We start from the raw sequence: 23,015 nt of genomic DNA, 5'->3' as shown, positions 1-23,015 counted from the left end.
TCCGCAATCTTCCCCAACTCAAGAATCATAGTGTCAACCCTTCTACAGAGGAGGGACTTCCACCCTGCCACAATCCAAAGAATAAATGCCAGCCTATCCCGGGACTGTGCCCTGCGACCCAATGTACACCTGGCCCACCATCCCACCCTCGATCTGGACTGTCTCTATGACCATGTTCACCTGTACAGGGAGACAGTCCCCATCCTTGCCAAGACTCTCAAGGACGTCGCTCTAAACCGCAGCCCGACCTCTCCACCCAGGAACAGCGGAGCAATCTCCACCCCGCCGAGATCACCGAGACAACATCCCGGACCAGCACCCTGGACCCCCCAGCCACGACCACAGCACCACCAACCTCAATGCCCACCACAGCCAGCGCAGCACAGACCACCCCAGCCCAGCTTCAGAGCCACCCAGATGAGGCCTACCACCCCCCTCCTCCCCACCGCAGACCCACACCTGGAGGAGCCACAGCCCAGCAGGCAGAGCTACGCACAGGCTGTGAGAGGAGCAACTGGCCCAGCCCCCACCAACCAAATGAGTGACATTAAACAAATGCTGAGTCTACTATGCTCACATGTGATGGGCCGAGGGTCATGGTAAGATGAGCACAAGAACTCCACCATTCTCACACTACATCCACCCAAGTGGCATGACACAAATTCTATCTTAAATGATAAACAAATCACATTTGCAAAATAAGAGTTTACTTTAATTGAAAAATCCTATTTTAATGGTTCTTCTTGGATTGTGAGTGTTTGTCTCATTTTGAAAGGTAAAGAAAAGAGAAAAAAAAGTTATGAAGTCTTTTTACGTTGCATGTTGGAATATACAAGGATTGAAGTCCTCTGCTTTTGGGCTAAAGAGCAGAAACCCAGACTTCCTGAAAGAAATTGATGATGTTGATATTTTAGTACTACAGGAAACATGGTGCAGAGGTGATGTTTCCACTGGCTGTCCACTAGGTTATAGGGAGATAATCATACCATCCACTAAATTAAAAGGAATCAAACAGGGCAGAGACTCAGGGGGAATGCTAATATGGTATAAATCTGAACTAATTAATTCAATCGAATTGATCAAAACAGGAGAATTCTTTATCTGGTTAAAAATCAACAAGGAGGCTATCTTGACAGATAAAAACGTCTTCCTCTGTGCCACATACATTCCCCCCTCAGAGTCACCCTACTTCAACGAAGAGAGCTTCTCCATTCTAGAGGGAGAGATTAGTCACTTTCAGGCCCAAGGCAACGTACTGGTCTGTGGAGACCTGAATGCTAGAATAGCAGAAGAACAAGACACTATTAACAGTCATGGGGATAAACACCTACCAGGAAGCAATAACCTTTCCCTCCCCACATACCCCCACAGAAACAACTATGACAAAGTGAAAAACAAAAATGGATTACAGCTCCTGAGGCTCTGTCGAACACTGGGTCTGTACATAGTCAATGGCAGGCTGAGAGGAGACTCTTTTGGTAGGTACACCTATAGCTCATCCCTTGGCAGCAGCACTGTAGACTACTTCCTCACCGACCTAAACCCAGAGTCTCTCAGAGCCTTCACAGTCAGCCCACTAACACCTCTCTCAGACCACAGTAAAATCACAGTGTATCTGAGAAGAGCAGAACCCAACCATGAAGCATCATGGCCCAATACATTACATGGTACTAAACAAGCCTATAGATGGAGTGCAAACAGTACAGACATCTACCAAAAAGCAATTAGTAGCCAAAAAATACAATCTCTCCTGGACAACTTTTTAGCCTTAACATTCTCCTTCAGCAATGAAGGTGTAAATTTGGCCGTTAGGAACATAAACTTTATATTTGACAAATTAGCCTCCTTGGCTAATCTAAAGAAGCATAAGAGCAAACCAAAAATAACAGATAATGAAAAATGGTTTGATAATGATTGCAAAAATCTAAGAAAGTCATTGAGAAATATATCTAATCAAAAACACAGAGAACCAGACAACAAAAATATACGCCTTCAATATGGGGAAACACTGAAGCAATACAAACGCACCCTAAGAACAAAAAAGGAACAGCACATTAGAAATCAGCTGGATGGAATTGAGGAATCCATAGAATCAAACCACTTCTGGGAGAATTGGAATAAATTAAACAAACCTCATCATGAGGAGTTGGCTATCCAAAATGGGGATATGTGGAGAAATCACTTTGCAAACCTCTACAGCAATATAACAAAGAGCCCAGAACAAAAAGATATACAAGAAAAATTACAAATCCTTGAATTAGCAGTCAAAGACTATCAGAATCCTGTGGATACCCCAATTACAGAAGAAGAATTATTGGAAAAAATATGCACTCTCCAACCCAAAAAGGCCTGTGGTGCTGATGGGATTTTAAATGAAATGATCAAATATACAGACCACAAATTCAAATTGGCTATACTCAAACTCTTCAACATTATCCTCACTGCAGGTATTTTCCCCGATATTTGGAACCAGGGACTGATCACACCAATCTATAAAAATGGAGACAAATTTGACCCAAATAATTACAGAGGAATTTGCGTTAACAGCAACTTGGGGAAAATTCTCTGCAGTATTATAAATAGCAGACTACATCATTTCCTTGACGAACACAACGTCCTGAGCAGAAGCCAGATTGGATTTCTAAAAAATTATCGTACAACAGACCACATTTACACCCTCCACACTCTAATTGATAAACAAGTTAACCAAAACAAAGGCAAAATCTACTCGTGTTTTGTAGATTTCAAGAAAGCATTTGATTCAATTTGGCACGAAGGTCTTTTTTATAAACTAATAGAAAGTGGTATTGGAGGGAAAACATATGATTTTATTAAATCAATGTACACTAAAAACAAATGTGCGGTTAAAATTGGCAACAAGCAAACAGACTTCTTCTCTCAGGGGCGGGGAGTGAAACAGGGCTGCCCAATAAGTCCAACATTATTTAACATCTACATGAATGAATTGGCAAAAACATTAGAAGAATCGACAGCACCTGGTATCACCCTACACAACACTGAAATCAAGTGTCTGCTGTACGCAGATGACCTGGTGCTGCTGTCTCCCACTAAAGAGGGGTTACAGCAACACCTAGATCATCTTCACAGGTTCTGTCAGACTTGGGCTCTGACCGTTAACCTAAAAAAAAACAAATATAATGATATTCCAAAAAAGGTCCGGAAATAAGGATGACAAATATAAATTCTATTTGGACACAGTTCTATTAGAACACACCAAAAACTACACATATCTAGGACTAAATATCAGCAACACAGGTAGCTTTCACATGGCTGTGAATGAGCTGAGAGACAAAGCAAGAAGAGCATTCTATGCCATTAAAAGGAACATCAAAATTGAAATTCCAATTAGAATCTGGCTCAAAATTTTTCAATCAGTTATAGAACCAATTGCTCTATATGGCAGTGAAGTATGGGGTCCACTCTCTAATAATGAATTTACTAAATGGGACAAACATCCAATTGAAGTATTGCATGCAGAGTTTTGCAAGACTGTATTGCAAGTACAAAGAAAAACTCCAAATAACGCATGTAGGGCAGAATTGGGCCAATATCCCCTCCTCATTCGAATAGAAAAAAGAGCCATCAAATTTTACAACCATCTAAAAACAAGTGACCCTAAAACATTCCATCACACAGCTCTACAATGTCAAGAGATGAAACCAGAGAAGAGTCCCCTCAGCCAGCTGGTTCTGAGGCTCAGTTCACCAACCCAAACCAACCCCATAGAGCCTCGGGACAGCCCTCAGAAAATCTGGCCCAACCAAATCATCACAAAACAAAAAGAAAAATATATAACCTATTGGAAAGACACCACAAAAAATCTAAGTAAACTTCAATGCTATTTGGCTCTAAACAGACAGTACATGGTGGCAGACTATCTGACCACTGTGACTGATAGAAAACTGAGGAAAACATTGACTAGGTACAGACTCAGTGACCACAGTCTGGCTATAGAGACCGGTCGTCACAGACAAACCTGGCTGCCCAGAGAGGACAGGCTGTGCTCACTCTGCTCCAGGGGAGAGGTAGAGACAGAAGTGCATTTCCTACTACACTGTGACAAATACTCAGACCTAAGAGCATATTTCTTTCCCAAAATTATAATTCAATACAAAGAATTTGAAACTATAAAAGATGAAGAAAAATTCAAATATTTGTTGGGTGAAAAGCCAAAATGTGCAGTTTTGGCAGCCAAATATGTGTCCTCCTGCCACAGCCTGAGGGACAGCCAGTGAAAAATGCAAAGTAATGTTGATAATATTTCCCATTTAGCTTAGTTTTGTTTTGTCTTTCGTACCAGGTCATGTGTCTTCTCAGTCATGTTGACACTGGTCTACTACTGTTGCTTTAATGTATTGTTGTTCTGATTAATATTGTTGTTGTAGCTGTTATTAATGGTAATCCCATGTCCACTACTACTATTATTATTGCTGTTAGTCCCACCATTTATTTATATATAAATATATATATATTTTGTGTATATATATACATATATATTTTATTTAAATTTTTCGATATGTATACTTTGACAATGTAAGTAATAATAACTTGCCATGTCAATAAAGTCAATTGAATTGAGAGAGAGAGAGAGAGAGAGAGAGAGAGAGAGAGAGAGAGAGAGAGAGAGAGAGAGAGAGAGAGAGAGAGAGAGAGAGAGAGAGAGAGAGAAAGAGGGAGAGAGAGAGAGAGAGAGAGAGAGAGAGAGAGAGATCTCTCTCTCTCTCTCTCTCTCTATATATATATGTGCTGCAGCCCATTGCTAGCCTGCCCATGCTCCTGTTTTGCCCTGTCTAACCCTTGCTAGCCTGCCCATGCTCCTGCCCTGTCTAACCCTTGCTGGCCTGCCCATGCCACAGGGCACAGCTGTGAACTCTCATGACATACCTTCAGAAAATGTAAATCCAATAAGTCAACGAGTCAAAGCTGCGTCCAAAGACACTGAGGTGTGAAAAGGCCCTGAACTTAGAATCTGCTTTGTTAATTTGCAGGCAGATTCCAGGCGTTTCTCCTACTGCAGCAAATTCTTTGTAGCACCATTAGTTACCTAACCAGCCAGTGACCTGCCCAGCCCCTCCACAACAGCCTTATCAGAGCTGACTGGCTCTCACGTTAGATTCAGCCCTCTGTTTCATCACTGCACTGCCCAGCACAGGGCTCTCTCTCTCCTCACTTACTGGCTTGCATCTCCTCAGGGAGCTGCATGGGCAGAGCTCAAATTACTGTGCTTCTGCTAACAGAACAGTTGTATGCTTTGGCACAGTAGTCGTGGTGTGTGTTAAAGGGGGTCAGCTGATGTTCTCTCCAGTTCTTGTTGTTTTGTTCTTCTGAGAGCGTTCTGACTCTGATAAGCGGAAGAACACTCCGAGGCTGACTGAGTGTTCTCCTCCTTAGCTGCAGGCTCTGGACTGGAAGAGAACAGCTGTTAATGCGGGCAGGAAAGCTCTCCTTACCCTCCTAATGAATAGTAGAGCAGAGCAATACACTGTATTTCATGTCAGTGGTTCTCTCCTGGTAGTCACAGGAGGAAGTTAAGACTGCATTGTGTCTCACCGCTGGTATTGATTATGAGACCCTCTCACTGGATCGACTGTCGCCACGCTACAGGTCTCAGTCTGCTGGCTAGCTGGGTTATTAATTGGCCTGGGTAAGCAATCCTAGCCTCTATGTAAATCTGTGAGGTTTGTGTCCCTCCGAGCCCGGATAGGGATGTAACTGCTGCTCACGGCAGATAACAAAGAACAAGCGCTTATGAACGCACACCTTTGAGCACATGGCTAAGCGCTGACTGCACGGTGTAATGAGGGAGGGAAAGGTGTGGATTTGGAGGATTATGTTCATTTTGTGGGATTTTTTCTCTCTCTCTCTCTCTATGACTGGTGTATCAGTGTGAATTTCAGTGAGGAGGACGCTGTAATCCCCTGTTACCTCACTGTTCCTCTTTCAGAGGAGAGGAAGGGCAGAGGAGGAGGAGGAGGAGGAGGAGGAGGAGGGGTGGAACGGGGAAGAAACAGCGGCAGCAGAGCATCTTTTCTCTTTTTCTTCTTTTTCTGACCCTTTTCTTCTCTTGGGGGATTGCTGTAGAGTTTGGCTCTGACTGTTAGTAGTGAAAGGGCAATCTAGTGAAAGCAGCTTTTCCTCTCCTGTGATAAATATCAGGGATGATTACTGGCTCTCTCCCCAGACTGGCCACAATCAGACACTTTCAGAAGCCCAGATATGAATGACTCTTGCTCCCTGGCACAGCCCAAGCTCAACCTTTCTGCCCTGCGATGTATTATATTTCACCTTCAACTGTACGATACTCACATTTTACTCAGTGTCTCTAGCTCACTTTCTTCTCAGTTTAAATAGATTGTAATAGCTGAGCTGCTAAAAGCAATTCATAGTAAGACAGTTAATTAGGTTTAGCAACTAATCTATCAAAGGCCTAAAGATAACTATCAAATTACCTGGAGGAGGAGAATCATTTACTCCCAAGCTCTCTCTCTCTCTCTCTCTCTCTCTCTCTCTCTCTCTCTCTCTCTCTCTCTCTCTCTCTCTCTCTCTCTCTCTCTCTCTCTCTCTCTCTCTCTCTCTTTCTCTCTCTCTTTCTCTCTCTCTTTCTCTCTCTCTCTCTTTCTCTCTCTTTCTCTCTCTCTCTCTTTCTCTCTCTCTCTCTCTCTTTCTCTTATTGAAACAGGTGCGTGTGATCATCACAGATGAAAATGACTGCGTTCCTGAGTTCCTGCAGTCCATTTACAGCAAAGACAGTGTGCCGGAGACTGTAACCACGGCAACCTCTCTGTTACAAGGTGAGTTCACATACACTCATACACTCTCTCTCATGGTGTAGCTCTTACAGAACCCTACACCCCCTCCATCCTCCCTCCATCCCCCCTCTTGCTCTATTGGTCATCTCATGTCCAGGGACAACGGACAGTTCTGTTCCTAGGAGAAGACTGCACGAAGCTCCACATATTCTCTGTAATGTAGTCACAGAAGTTGAGTATTATTCTCTAGTGCTATGTTCACCATGCTGGTTGGGTGAGGAGTGGATAGGTGTACACTTATTTGTGATTTTTATAGTACCAGAGGTGTCCTCTTGCTGATGAACAGCCTTTTTATGGCAGACACCGCTGTGAGACTGCGGTGAGGCAGGTGTGTTTGGTAAAGGAGCCCCAGCAGGTGTGGTGTGCCTGCTATGCTCAACAGGTGCGTAGGGACCGACCTACCAGCAGATGTGTTAAGCTGCAATTATCACTGTGAATCTGAACATAACAGGACTTCACCGCAGAACGGAGCGCATCTAGAGCGAACGGAACGACATGGCTCATACAGACTTTTAAGCAGCCGTGAGAACACCATATCTGGGTCACATCTATGGGGACATGTAAGCTTTCAATTAAATGTTTTTTTTTTTATTCCCTGTATGTTGGTCCGACGGTTTAAGGTGAAGAAGCCGAGATTCGGCTCTTGTTCCGGGGATTAGTGGGGTACGAACAGGAGGCGGTGATTGTGTCACAGAGCGAGAGAGACTTTACACTGGACATCATCCGGCTCCATTTGTTTAGGGCTTGCCCAGGCCACAGCAACAAGCCCTGGGATTGGCTGAAGTGGATCTGAAAGATTAGATATACATGGATTTAGGCGTTTAGGCTGGTTTTAAAGTAGATGCAGCAACATGGTAAACAGCATCACACAACATGATTTATGAATCTATGTCTCCGTGAGGGCTGAGGAACCAGACCATAGGAGGCAGTTTCATCAGATACTCCATTTGGCCAAAGACTTCACTCCCTGTAGATCTGGGGCTCAGGCCAAGAAGGGATGTTATCTTGTACTGTCAGTTAGCCCAACAATCCTTTAAAGCCTAACTGGCTCAGTATTGATGGATATTCAAATGACTCTCATTGCTAAGTCAGGAAGTGCATACTGAGGAAACGAAATATTGACTTTGATGTATGAAGTCTTCCACAGTATATGGATATGTGTCAACGATAATGCTCATATTTGACAGTGTTGTTGGTGACATTTAAATCCACCAAACGAGGTTCCCTTGGACCAGTGGGGGCTGCTGAACAGCTCATAATAATGGCCGGAACGGAGCAAATGGAATGGCATGAAGCACCTAGAAACCGTGTGTTTGATGTATTTGATATCATTCCAGTAGTTCCACTTCAGCCATTACCACGAGCCCGTCCTCCCCAATTAAGGTGCCACCAACCTCCTGGTATCTTGGATGCTGTGGGTCTACATGATACAGAGAGTATACTGAATGCAATCTAAGGAGAATAGCAGAATGCAGGAGTTCACGGTGAAAAGGACGATTTAGCCGAAGAAATGCTGATCCCAGTCGCAGACTGAGCCCTCTCTTTTAGCAAGGCAATCACTCTGACCGTATCCCTACTCCAGTAAGTTTTCCACACAAAAGAGACATTTGGGAAAATGCTTGCCTTTTCCTAACCTTCAATTTGATGTGATACAGAAATGTGTGAACATGCATGAAAAAACAGTAGTAATTAAGTCTAGCATCTAGACTAGTGTCACATGTTGGACATATCTGTTCTGGTTAGATGACGTTGCAGAATACAGAGATATCTCCTTATCCAACCTCCCCTCTCTACCCTGTCTCTCCCTCACTCTAGTGTCTGCCAGTGACTGTGACTCGGACCTGAACGCTGAGTTGACCTACTACACTCTGAGCCCAGACTTCAGCATCTCTCCCCACGGCACCATTTTCCCTGCAGGGCAGCTGGACTATGAGAGGCCCAACCACCTGTATGAGTTTGTGGTGATGGCTGTGGACAAGGGAGATGTGCCCCGGACAGGTACAGCCACTGTACGCATCCGCATGGCCAATGTCAACGATGAGGTCCCCGAGTTCTCCCAGCATATGTGAGTACAGTACTGCTTCTCCTCTTCATCACTAGTACCATCATAAGTAAGAGTGTGGTTATTACAATCATCATCATGGCCATCATTATCTTCCTCATCATCAACATCTAAACAGGGCGCCTATTTAATTATCTCCCTTCTCTACTCATAATTTGTTTTTATTCGCCATTTTCCTTCCACCCTGCCTGCTCTTCTTGTTGTTAACCCTCACCCTGCCTATTTGTCAGCCTAGGCCATGCCATTTCACTTTCCTCTGCTCTGCACAGCTGCCTCCTCCCACAATCCAGTGCAGCTGCAGTTTCCCAGAATTCCACATGGCTGCCAATTCCCAAAATCCCTTACAGCTGCTGCTGGTCTACAACCCAAGCCGCTTCAAAACAAAACACACAACAACAAAAAAGAAAGACAAACTGGGATTTAAACATCTCTATCTGTCCTGTTCCTCTTGGGCAAGTTTCCTGCCCTGTATTAGCTCATCCGCACATTCCTTTATTTAAATGCCGCATTACCCTGCTGTTCCGGGCCGATCTGTAGTGATGCATTGAGCTGTTGTTTTTTCCCTCTGGCGTTGCTCTGGCCTGTGGCTCTTTTAATTGGACAATTTTCTGGCAGCTAGCTCTGCAAATTGGTGAGGCAGGTTCAATCAGCCATGCCTTTAGTTTGTTGTGGAGAGAATAACGCCAGCACCAGGGCAGTGTGTGTGTGTGTGTGTGTGTGTGTGTGTGTGTGTGTGTGTGTGTGTGTGTGTGTGTGTGTGTGTGTGTGTGTGTGTGTGTGTGTGTGTGTGTGTGTGTGTGTGTGTGTGTGTGTGTGTGTGTGTGTGTGTGTGTGTGTGTGCGCGCGCTGAAGTACACGTTTGCTTTTCAGAGAGAGATGGAGAGGTAGGAAAAGAGTTGAGAGAGAGAGAGATGGAGTGAGTGAGTCAGACAGAGTGAGAGAGTAGAGGGAGAACCAACTGCCCACCAGGGATGTCTGTTTGAATCATTCTGATGAACAGTGGCAGGGAACCAGTGTGTGGGTGTGGCTGGATATGAATTGCTGATATGGATGCACTACTGTATGTAGATGAGTTAGCTTTTAGTTGTTGGGTTAATGTTATGGTGTGGGTAGGTGAATGGGGTTATGTGTGCTGTGATGGGAGGCTGTGTGCGGGGTGATGGGAGGCTGTGTGTGTGTGTGTCTAAGTGTGTGTTATGATGCTATTGCTGTGTGTATCTGTTGGGGGTTTTGTGGGAAGAATTGATTTCCTGTCAGCAGGAGCATCCCCAGTTTCCCCTGGTGATGTCCATTCTACAGAGATCTTCAATGAATCGGCGATGTTACTCTACAATGCGTAAAACCAAACAGATATTCTCTAATGTGTAACACAGTGAGAAGTTAATTGAGTAACTTGGTGATGGCCGCCAGACTGTTATTTTCATTGGGCTCAATTGGATCAGCCAGTTTCATTTGCCACTCGGTTCGCTCCCCTTTGCTGTTCATCGCTATCAGATGAAAACCTCATCTCCAACACAGAAACCTTTCAGGAAGAAAAAAAAAGATATATATTTTCCTATTAACGAACATACAATAAAACCTTGGACGATATTTTGTGTACATTTTCGTGGGCATAGACTCATGAAATGTCCAACGAATACTGAGGGGAGTTATTGCTTTCAATACATGTAAAAAGATATGTTTAAAAAAGGCAGAAATGGAGTTCCGAGGTTTTCATTCGACAGTGACGTGTTGCTGGTGAAATCGACAAAGTGAGTCTCGTCACTCAGCCCGGTGTACACTAAGTAGATCATTACAGGGATTGTTTGCTGGCCGACAGTAACCTGAGTGATGAGTGAATTGGATAGGCAGAGAGATATTTATACATGTATTCACAGAGCCCCGGCAATCTGTTGACATTACAGAAGATGGAGAGATGCTAATGAGCACAAACAACAAGCCAGCCTCGGTCTCGGGCCGGCGCTGTGTGTTTTGTCAGTCGTTAATATGTAATAGATGTGTTGGGTAAATTGGCTAATTATATTGTGGCTGATGTCAGTCATTGTGGAGGGAAATGGGGTTAAGGGTGACAGAGCGTCTGTGTGTCTGGTGTGGTAGAGGCGGGCTGGCTGGTTGGCCGACGGGCGGGAGGATGTTGGCAGACTCTGATGGAGCAGTAGCTGGAGTTTGTGTTGAAATGAGATTGATGGGGTAGATAATGAGAGGGAGAGTGGGCACTGTGAGGTGAATACACAACCACTGTCTGTCTGCCTGGGCAGGCGCCTGCCGCGTTCACCGTTTACCCACTGCCTCTCCCACAAAATGGCCGCCCCGACTGGGAGTTGTTAGTCAGTCCTTTTGTCAGAACCCCGTCACCTGGGCCAAAGTCCATGGCGACAGGTGAGAGAGGGACAGCAGCCTGAGTATGTGACGGGCACCCTTTGAGCGGCAGAGGCAGGTGGTGGGGAGGAGCTGTGGTGTGGTGGATCCTCTCTTTATTTAGAGAAAATGGAGCATGTGAAAATAAGGCCTTTGAGAGATGTGTGTGTGTGTGTGTGTGTGTGTGTGTGTGTGTGTGTGTGTGTGTGTGTGTGTGTGTGTGTGTGTGTGTGTGTGTGTGTGTGTGTGTGTGTGTGTGTGTGTGTGTGTGTGTGTGTGTGTGTACGAGGGTGTCATCTCGTCATGGGAAATGGCCATTTGAGGCTGGTGACAGATTAAAGGTTCCGGTGTCAGTTGAAGCAGGCGGGTGACATGGGGAGGGGTGAAGGGGTTGAGGGGGTCATATCCAATCGGGGACATAAATCACAGGCGTGAAATGCCTGTCAGCTCCCCTCTGTTACCCATCAATCAGTTGTGTGGAAAAGGACCTGATGAAGAGTACAACCACTCCCATCTCCACCTCTCCCTTGATCTTCACTCTCTATCTCTCTGTTACTCTCTGGACCTCCACCCATCTTACTCTGCTTCCTTCTCACAATCACTCTCCCTTTTTCTCCTCCCTCTCCCAAACCTCTCTCCATTTGTCAACTGATTTGACATGATCGCTGATCAGTTGAATTTAGTTTTTTCATTTAGAGAAGTATCATTGTAGTAGATAATCCTTTTAGAAGACTTTGTCATCTTCGTTTGTTCTGCATAAGTTATCAAGATTGTCGCTCCATACAGTCTTGCCTGCGTGCCTATTGAAAGACAACTTGACAGGGCCCTAATCAATTCAAATCAAATGAATGAAACTGGAACATTGGTTTCCATGGAAATAGAAAGTGCATAATGCTCTTGTGTAAACAATATACCGGGAATATGACATGTCACTCAGTATGACACATGAAAGGTTTACAACATTTCTGCCCTAAAAAAGGTTATTTTGATTGGATAATATACAGTAGATCATCATTGTTGAGAAATTCTGTGAAGCTTCCATCCACTGGCACAGGCAGAAAGGAACACAAAGGACATGCTGTGAATGCCTTTTCCCTCTCCTCCCTACCCAGCAAAATCACTCCTTTTCTACTGACTGAGGAGTGGAGGAGGGGGTAGTAGACAGAAAGACAAGTCCGAGAGACTACAGACAGACATACTACAGACAGACAGACAAGACAGACAGACGGACAGAGCACGCTAGCTCAGTAGAAGAGTCCGTCTCTGCCAGTCTGTCAGAGTGAGTCGCTCCTCTGTCTTGTTTTTGCGTCCACTAGCTCTGAGCTGAGTGGAGCGTGGGTGGAATGATGAGCGACAACATACTGTGCCCACATTGAGGCCCTGTTTGTCTTTCCTCTGTTAGACGCACTCACATCCACGGGAACATTTCAATTGAGATGAAGCGAGAGGGTGATGGTGAAAGAGACAGCTGGGAAGACCGTGGTGCTTATATCTCTGTGTGAATGTGTTTGTTTTTGCATCACTGTGACTGTTGCATTGAAACAAACTACAGTTCTTGCTGTGTGTACAGTCTTACAGCAGAACAAGAGTGATTCTGAGAATGAGGGATGAGTGGGAGTCTGTGGGAGTGGGGGGATGGCCGTCTGTGTACCTTTATGCGTGTTCCTGTGTTGACGAGAATAAATAAAATAAAAATGTGGCGAGACCCAGATACAGACACGGGAGGCAGATGGTTTGAGTCTTTGATATTTATTACATCCAAAAGGGATAGGCAAGAGAATGGTCGTGGACAGGCAAAAACCGGGAGGACTAGTAAAAGAGAATAGAAAAGGCAGGAGCTCGGAATAAAACACGCTGGTTGACTTGAAACATACAAGACGAGCTGGCAGAGAGAGACAGGAAACGCAGGGATATATACACCAGGAATAACAAGCGACACCTGGAGGGGGGTGGAGACAATCACAAGGACAGGTGAAACTGATCAGGGTGTGACAGTTCTTTACAATACAGGCCTGCTAGATTTGAAGGCCACAAACTGAACATTATAGTCAGTTTACTGTAGGTATAAATTGAATCACATTTACATAACATCAGTAATGTGCTATCTTCTGTTCTGTCACTGCTATCGGGAGCTTTTATCACATAGCCAGTCCTGGAGCCTGCTCTGGGGTTCCCAGTCTAGGGGTCCCAGGCCAAGCGTTAGCCAATGGAATAGACTGAGAACAGACATAATTGCCCTCCATCGTGCACAATCCCGATTTCCTATGGCTCTGTGTCTTCATTGTCATTTTGTGGATTGTAATGTACAGCATGTGCATAATCAGTGGCCTTGAGTGTCAGCCCTGAAACTGCAAGGTTGGGGGTCATACCAAATACAAAAGAAAATGAGACCTGATGCCTCTCTTCTTGGCACTCAGCAGTCAGGAGATGGATTGTGGGTAAGGCCTTATGACGTCTTGTTTAGGGAGTGTAGTTGTACATCAAGCTGCATCACACTAGAAAAACATGAGATAGGCTGCTGCCCCTATTGGCTGTTCTGGCTCGGGACAAGGCTTACTTACTTTTAACTGTTTTAATGTATATGCATGATAGGAGTCCTCTAACTTGACAATGCGTATGTCTCTGTTAGGATGCACATGGTTTGAGCTTCATGATTCTTGTTTAGGTGACATGTACTGCATGTACGTGATGTGTAATTTGCATTAAGGCGCTTACAGGTGAGCTGTGATAAACGGAAATTGAACCACGTTGTTGTCAGCTCGCGTGTTATCATTAAAACATTGTTTGATTGGTTGACAAGATGAACGATGCTCATTGGTCAACCGTGCGTGATGGCCGCTGAAGACTTCAGAAAATTATTATTTTGGCGCCTCGAGCGCAGCATGCAAAACTGCTTGTGTTTTGCCGACCTAGCACCCTACTCCAATTGAAGTCTATGAGACCTTCGCCGCTTACCGCGGCCCATCTGTGAGCGTCTTTATGAGTGAATCTCCCAGGGGGAATGAACGTGGCTGGCAGTATGAGATCAAGGTGTTCATGCATTATTTGTGTATTCTATATTTGGCATATGTTCTACATAAACTCAGCAAAAAAAGAAACGTCCCTTTTTTAGGACCCTGTCTTCCATAGATCATTTGTAAAAATCCAAATAACTTCACAGATCTTCAGTGTAAAGGGTTTAAACACTGTTTCTCATGCTTTTTCAATGAACCATAGACAATTAATGAACATGCACCTGTGGAACGGTCGTTAAGACACTAACAGCTTACAGACGGTAGGCAATTACGGTCACAAACTTAACTTCTACTGACTCTGAAAAACACCAAAAGAAAGATGCCCAGTGTCCCTGCTCATCTGCATGAACGTGCCTTAGGCATGCTGCAAGGAGGCATGAGGACTGCAAATGTGGCCAGGGCAATAAATTGCCATGTCTGTACTTTGAGATGCCTAAGACAGCGCTACAGGGAGACAGGATGGACAGCTGATCGTCCTTGCAGTAGCAGACCACGTGTAACAACACCTGCACAGGATCGGTACGTCCGAACATCACACCTGCGGGAAAGGTACAGGATAGCAACTGCCCAAGTTACACCAGGAACGCACAATCCCTCCATCAGTGCTCAGACTGTCCGCAATAGGCTGAGAGAGGCTGTACTGAGAGCTTGTAGGCCTGTTGTAAGGCAGGTCCTCACCAGACATCACTGACAACAACGTCGCCTATGGGCACAAACCCACCGTCGCTGGACCAGACAGGACTGGCAAAAAGTGCTCTTCACTGACGAGTCGCGGTTTTGTCTCACCAGGGATGATGGTCGGATTCGTGTTTACCGTTGAAGGAATGAGCTTTACTCCGAGGCCTGTACTCTGGAGCGGGATCTATTTGGAGGTGGAGGGTCCGTCATGTTAGTCACATGTCTGTGGAACTTGTTCACTTTATGTCTCAGTTGTTGAATCTTGTTACGTTCATACAAATATTTACACATGTTAAGTTTGCTGAAAGTAAACGCAGTTGACAGTGAGAGAGCGTTTCTTTTTTTGCTGAGTTTATTTGTGTGTGTTTGTATGACATGCTGGGCTTGGTTGCTTCTCTCCTGTGTTCCTCACAACTCTGTCATCCAATTCACTAGTTTTTTCACACTCCACCCCAAGCACTTAGTGCTGTCTCCCCACTGTGACAGGTTGCAAACAGCTGTTTACTGACTGCTGTCTCCATTGAATTAGGAATTAGAACTCAAATTGTCTCCACCTAGGCCCACCATATCAGACACTCAACCAACTCTGTTTTTACCCTCCCATTAACAGCTTCATAATGCATTCATAAATCTGTGATTAAAATATGACAAGGCCTGGTGTGTTATTCACTCATTTTCACTCTCACACTCTGCATTGTCGCTGGGGAGTCGCGAGGAGAGGTGTTGATTTTGGCATGTCTCTCTGTCTCTGTCAACAGCTACCGGACCTTCGTCTCGGAGGACGCCGGGCCTAACACACTGGTTGCCACGGTGCTTGCCAAGGACCCCGACGGCGATGGAATCACCTACAAAATCACAACGGGCAACGACGAAGGCAACTTTGTGATCGACAGCCAGAAAGGTGAGACATATTGTTTACACCCCTCCCGTCCTCTTCCTCACTGAGTCCTGCTGCTCTCCCTCCTCCCCATCCCTTCTTGTAGATATTACACTAGATGGGTGAAATGAATTGTCGTGCCATCCGCTTTGGCTGCGGTTTATTTTTAGTGCGGCTGATTTTGTCATTACAAATGTCATCAAAGGTTTACTCCAATGTCCCGCCTTTAGCCCACCAAGGAAGCAATTTGAAATCGAAAATGTGTTAAAGGCCTAAACTAATTTCATAGCCCTCCCCACCTTGGGTAAATTGCACCATTGAATCTGCATATCACATTAAAGGGTAATAAGATTACTTTGACAAATTCAATTACTCTGGAACTTCAAGGTGCAATTTCCTTTGTTCATTTCCACTGATAGTAACTGTCAGCCGAAAGGGGAGATTTTCTCAACCATATAAATAAATAAAAGCCATATAACCCTGATTGGTACAAAACAAATAACCTGCTATTCATCCATGTCACTTCAATTGCTTTAAAAGGCTGTAGAACCGCTCTTCTAAAACAACTGTTCTCACACATTTGGATGGCATTTTGTTTCTGCATTTTGTTTCTCCTCCAGCATGCGTATTGAATGTATAACTGCTATCATGCACATCCACGGAGCCCCTGGGATAGGATTCAAGCTCCTTACTGTTCACAGTCATGTAACTGTCAGACCAGTCCGACTTAGCATCAGTGTATACATCCTGCTGCTACTGCAAGTTTACACACTATTATTGGACCCTATTATCTCTTACACCTATGGAGCTGCCTGGGCTCACTAGAGGGGTTTAACCCTTGTATTACTCACATCATTAAACTGATCATTAAACTGATAATTTGCTTATAAAGCCCAGATTTCAAACTATTTCTCATAGCTTCTTATTTGGTTACAATCCTTCACGGTTCATACCCATATACAGTTGAATTCGGTAGTTTACATACACTTAGGTTGGAGTCATTAAAACGAGTTTTTCAACCACTCCACAAATTTCTTGTTAACAAACTATAGTTTTTGCAAGTCTGTTAGGACATCTACTTTGTGCATGACACAAGTAATCTTTCCAACAATTGTTTACAGGCAGATTATTTCACTTATAATTCACTGTGTCACACTTCCAGGAGGTCAGAAGTTTACATACACTAAGTTGACTGTGCCTTTAAACAGCTTGGAAAATGCCAGAAAATAATGTCATGGCTTCAGAAGCTTCTGATAGGCTAATTGACATCATTTGAGTCAATTGGAGGTGTACATGTGGATGTATTTCAAAGCCTACCTTCAAACTCAGTGCCTCTTTGCTTGACATCATGGGAAAATCAAAATAAATCAGCCATGACCTCAGATAAAAATTGTAGACCTTCACAAGTCTGGTTCATCCTTGGGATCAATTTCCAAACACCTGAAGGTACCACGTTCATCTGTACAAACAATAGTACGCAAGTATAAACACCATGGGACCACGCAGCCGTCATACCGCTCAGGAAAGAGATGCGTTCAGTCTCCTAGAGATGAAAGTACTTTGGTGCGAAAAGTGCAAATCAATCCCAGAACAACAGCAAAGGACCTTGTGAAGATGCTGGAGCAAACCGGTACAAAAGTATCTATATCCACAGTAAAACGAGTCCTATATCGACATAAACTGAAAGGCCGCTCAGCAAGGAAGAGGCCACTGCTCCAAAACCGCCATGAAAAAGCCAGACTACGGTTTGCAACTGAACATGGGGACAAAGGTCGTATTGTTTTGATAAATGTCCTCTGGTCTGATGAAACAAAAATATAACTGTTTGGCCATAATGACCATCATTATGTTTGGAGGATAAAAGGGAAGAACACCATCCCAACCGTGAAGCACGGGGGTGGCAGCATCATGTTGTGGGGTTGCTTTGCTGCTGGAGGGTCTGGTGCACTTCACAAAGTAGATTGCATCATGAGGCAGGAAAATTATGTGGATATATTGAAGCAACATCTCAAGACATCAGCCAGGAAGTTAAAGCTTGGTCACAAATGGACAATGACCCCAAGCACACTTCCAAAGTTGTGGCAAAATGGCTTAAGGACAAAGTCAGGTATTGGAGTGGCCATCACAAAGCCCTGACCTCAATCCCATAGAAAACGTGTGGGCAGAACTGAAAAAGCGTGTGCGAGCAAGGAGGCCTACAAACCTGACTCAGTTACACCAGCTCTGTCAGGAGGAATGGGCCAAAATTCACACAACTTATTGTGGGAAGTTTGTGGAAGGCTAACCGAAACGTTTAACCCAAGTTTAACAATTTAAAGGCAATGCTACTAAATACTAATTGAGTGTATGTAAACTTCTTACCCACTGGGAATGTGATGAAAGAAATACAAGCAGAAATAAATCATTCTCTCTACTATTATTCTGACATTTCACATTCTTAAAATAAAGTGGTCATCCTAATTGACCTAAGACAGGGAATTTTTACGAGGGATAAATGTAAGTAATTGTGAAAAACTGAGTTTAAATGTATTTGGCAAAGGTGTATGTAAACTTCCGACTTCAACTGTACTTTAGCAGTCATTAGTTTAGGGGCGAAGAACATATCACACACACACACACACACACACACACACACACACACACACACACACACACACACACACACACACACACACACACACACACACACACACACAGACACAGACACAGACACAGACACACACACACAGACACAGAGAGAGACACAGACACAGACACAGAGAGAGACACAGACACAGAGAGAGAGCCCCACCCCCATCTCACTCTCTCTCTTTTGGAGATCAAAGTATTTATTACTCCACGGATCGTTCTTTCATGGGAAATTTTTTCTCGGGGACAGGTGGGCTGTGTTAATTTGACTGTAACTCAGCGTAGAATATGTTTCCTGAGATTTAATACCGTTTTAAGGATTCAAACAGCAAAGTCAATAAGATGATCACCCTCTTTGTATTAAAGACATAAATACAAAGCCTCCGTTCTCAGCACGGGGGAAGTATTTACCGAGACGACAGGCAAAATGTTTCCTCCAATAAACAGGTAGATCATGTCTACAGCTAATGGGAACGACCCTTCTCCTTTTTCCTTTTTATTGGATCGTTGTTTGTCTGTGAAGAGTCCATATTGAAGAAGTGTTCCAATTCATCTGCAGGCTGATAAAGAAATCCCTTTGGTGTAGGAGTAGTAATGGTGCATCATGCTGTCCTCCCTCAGTGTCACTAGTTTAGTGGGAGTTCTTTGTCGTGCTTGTGATGTGAGGTTTATATAACGTCCCCTATTGCCTTGCACCATACTGCACCCCTTTCTCCCTAGGGGGCGAATGTAGTCGTTCCTTCCTCAGTCTCTCTGCCTTTCAGGGCTCATCCCGCTGTTTTGGGGGCCTAGACGATGATTAGAGTTGACGTTGAGAGAGGGGCATCGGCTCCCCATCCCTCCCCCCTGCCAACCCCCTCCCCTCCATCATACGAAGCGACGTGTGCTCAGTGACCCCTGGAGAAACATCTTCTCCATCTTTGACGAGCAATGATATGTGCTGGCCGGGTCTCATCGACCATGTTTAGCAGATTAAGCAAGGGCTGTGACGCACACTGCTGCATGCCTCGGCCTGCCTGACCCAGCACTGTCACACACTCACACAAACACACATGCTTGGACACATGCAAGCACATGCACATGCGCATACACGCATGTACATACATGTATACAAGCACACACACATACACATTCTTTCACACACGTGCATGTGCACAAACATCAATTCCATCCATACAGCCGGGACACATATCTTATCGAATGGAAGGGACACAGAATATGTTTTTTTTTCTTGGAATGTTTTAAAATGCATTTTTCATTCTATCTCTCAACTCTGGCTGACCCTTTTTCGGAGCAGTCTTTGAAGTCAAGTCGAGATGATTATGTCATCTTAACACATTCTCCTCCAGATAGATACTGATGTACAGCAGGCCTCACAGGCAGCTTTTTGATCAATTTGTCACATTCTTCCACAAAGTATTGGTTTGATGTTCCTGAGTGTACACCCAGGTGTGTACATTCACTGTGTGCGTGTTCGTACGTGGCTATGTGTGAATACTACACCATGTGGCAGGCCTGTGGAACATAATTCTGTGTGTGTGCAGAGCTCTTCTCTCCCTGGGCTGCTGGGAGTATGTGACATGTCCTCCTGAGGCTACACGCTCTCTTTCAACAGGCTCTCTATTATAGGACCAGCTCCCTGGCCTGTGGTGCAGCTAGTCTCTCTCTTATAGGACCAGCTCCCTGGCCTATGGTACTGCTAGTACAGGCCATCTACCCCGATGAAACCAGTCATTCTGACAAGTTCTCCCAGGCAGCCTCCTCCATGGCAGCTAGTGCCCCATACTCACCACACACACCCTGCCCCTATCCCTGCTCCACGCTGTCATGTCATATTATAATTGATTACATTTTCCTCATGGCTCGGCTGTGCTAGTGTAGCGCTCGCACCACGCCTCATTTCATAGACAGGATGTCTCCTGATTCCCTAATGGCTGGTTGTTGTATGGCCCTCAGCATCTCACCCCTCCTCTTACCCTCCTCTCCCCCGCCTTTCACCTTCCTCTCACCCTCCTCTTACCCTCCTCTCCTCCTCCTTTCACCTTCCTCTCACCCTCCTCTTACCCTCCTCTCCCCGGCATTTCACCTTCCTCTCACCCTCCTCTTACCCTCCTCTCCCCCTCCTTTCACCTTCCTCTCACCCTCCTCTTACCCTCCTCTCCCCCGCCTTTCACCTTCCTCTCACCCTCCTCTTACCCTCCTCTCCCCCTCCTTTCACCTTCCTCTCACCCTCCTCTTACCCTCCTCTCCCCCTCCTTTCGCCTTCCTCTCACCCTCCTCTTACCCTCCTCTCCCCCTCCTTTCACCTTCCTCTCACCCTCCTCTTACCCTCCTCTCCCCCTCCTTTCGCCTTCCTCTCACCCTCCTCTTACCCTCCTCTCCCCCTCCTTTCACCTTCCTCTCACCCTCCTCTTACCCTCCTCTCCCCCTCCTTTCACCTTCCTCTCACCCTCCTCTTACCCTCCTCTCCCCCTCCTTTCACCTTCCTCTCACCCTCCTCTTACCCTCCTCTCCCCCTCCTTTCACCTTCCTCTCACCCTCCTCTTACCCTCCTCTCCCCCTCCTTTCGCCTTCCTCTCACCCTCCTCTTACCCTCCTCTCCACCTCCTTTCGCCTTCCTCTCACCCTCCTCTTACCCTCCTCTCCCCCTCCTTTCACCCTCCTCTCCCCCTCCACTTTCCCTCCTCTCCCCCTCCTTTCGCCTTCCTCTCACCCTCCTCTTACCCTCCTCTCCCCCTCCTTTCACCCTCCTCTCCCCCTCCACTTTCCCACCTCTCCCCCTCCTTTCACCCTCCTCTCCCCTCCACTTTCCCTCCTCTCCTCTTCATCTCACCCCTCCCTCCTCTCCCCCTCCTCTCTTCCTCCTCTAAACCTCCTCTCCCCCTCCTCTCAACCTCCTCTCCCCCTCCTCTCAACCTCTTCTCCCGCTCCTCTCACCCTCCTCTCCCGCTCCTCTCACCCTCCTCTCCTCCTCATCTCCCCCTCCACTCCCACTCCCCCACCTCTTCCCCTCCTGTCTTCCTCCTCTCAACCTCCTTTCCCCCTCCTCTCATCCTCCTCTCACCCCTCTTCTCCCCCTCCTCTCCCCTGACACTCAGTGTCTTTCATGTCACCGTGTTAGGCAGAGATAGACCGACTGCGCCGATCTCTAAAGAGAAACACTGTTAGGGTGTAATATGATTCCATCCAACGCAGACCCTGTGAAAGCCATGGAAATGTATCCAGCACCCAGTGCAACTCCAATGGTTGCATCTGTGCCTGTTTGAGTCTTAGAAGATAAGACAGAATGCATTAAGTGTGTCCGCAGCCCACACACATGGTTAGCAAACACCAAAGGCCTGATGAATACAACATGAAGAAAAAAAACACTCGGAAGAGAGAGAAGGATGGAAATCTAACGCCCACATTAGGGATACAGCCAATAGGAAGTGAAGAAAAAGTCCCCAAGGCACAGAGGAAAGGGGGACGGTCACCACGGAGGTGAGACGAACCTCAGTCACACGGACAACAGACGTACACCATCCTTTGTTGTTTTATGCATCACCGAAGGTGGGATTGACAACCTCCTTTGTTGGATGCAGTCACGCGCTGGCCAAGTGTCAAAGACACTGGGAGAGATGTTGAGGAAGAGAGCGACACGGCTGTTCTACACACCAGATATGTCAGCCACGAACAAAGGAGCACAAGCAGACCCTCCAGGGTTGAATTCAGTTAATGCTGTTATATATACAGTATATGGGAAAACCAAAGGCGCAAAGTGTCCAAACCTGATAGAACAGCATGTTCTTGCATTTGCTGCCCTATATTAATCAGTTAGGAGACTTGCGAACGCAGAGGTTCACTCATTCACGGTGAGGTCATAACTTGTCTCTGATTGGTTGATGCAGGTCTGATCCGGCTGCGCTCCAGCCCACCTCCCAGACTCCAGGGGGTAGAGTACATCCTGAACGTCACAGCGACCGATGACAACGCCTCTGGTGGCCCCCAGGCCCTCTCGTCCACCGCCCAGGTCATCGTCGGCGTGGACGACGTCAACAACAATAAACCTGTCTTTGGGAAGGTAAAGCTTTGTTCTCACTGTCATGGTTTTGATATCTGTTTGGCTCTGAACATACATCTCATTGTGTTTCCCAGCCTCTGTCGCTCAGCCTTTACTATGGGGGCTTACTGTTAGAGTTAAATAAAGGTGTTGGCGGAGTTCTGAGATGAGCATCAGTACTCTCCGTTTGACTTCCAGACCTTAGTCTTTCTCTCTCCTTTCAAATCGCTCTTGTTTCTCAGTTTCTCTTATCTGTTTATTGCAGCTCCCTCTCTCTCTCTATCGCCTCTATTTATTACCTCTCCATCTCCGTCCTCCAGAGGTGTGATTAGCCGGCCGACCCACTCTATTTCTAGATCAGCTAAGGGTTTTTAATGAAGTGTTTGTAAGATATGCCGAATCATCACAGCCCTACCTGTTTTCTGCCGAAGTTTCAATTTTAAATTACACGAGTTTTGCCTTTGAGATATTTGAAGCTATTTGTGCCTCGGCACAGTAAAGCTAGCTAACTCCCTGTAGTCCTGGGAAC

The 23,015-nt window shown here is 45.6% G+C and overlaps 1 protein-coding gene across 1 annotated transcript in view; it reads left to right on the top strand.

Moving 5' to 3' along the window:
- LOC139562765 (neural-cadherin) overlaps positions 1-23,015 on the top strand; it is a 230,541-nt gene that overhangs the window by 115,145 nt on the left and 92,381 nt on the right. The window contains exons 5-8 of the mRNA XM_071380765.1: positions 6,701-6,812; positions 8,646-8,895; positions 15,701-15,843; positions 22,335-22,507. Coding sequence (XP_071236866.1) covers positions 6,701-6,812; positions 8,646-8,895; positions 15,701-15,843; positions 22,335-22,507 — 678 coding nt within the window. The remainder of the gene's footprint in view (positions 1-6,700; positions 6,813-8,645; positions 8,896-15,700; positions 15,844-22,334; positions 22,508-23,015) is intronic.

The sequence above is a fragment of the Salvelinus alpinus genome, chromosome 33, assembly GCF_045679555.1.
Source record: "Salvelinus alpinus chromosome 33, SLU_Salpinus.1, whole genome shotgun sequence".
Lineage (NCBI taxonomy): Eukaryota > Metazoa > Chordata > Actinopteri > Salmoniformes > Salmonidae > Salvelinus > Salvelinus alpinus.
This window is presented reverse-complemented; position numbering and strand designations above follow the sequence as displayed.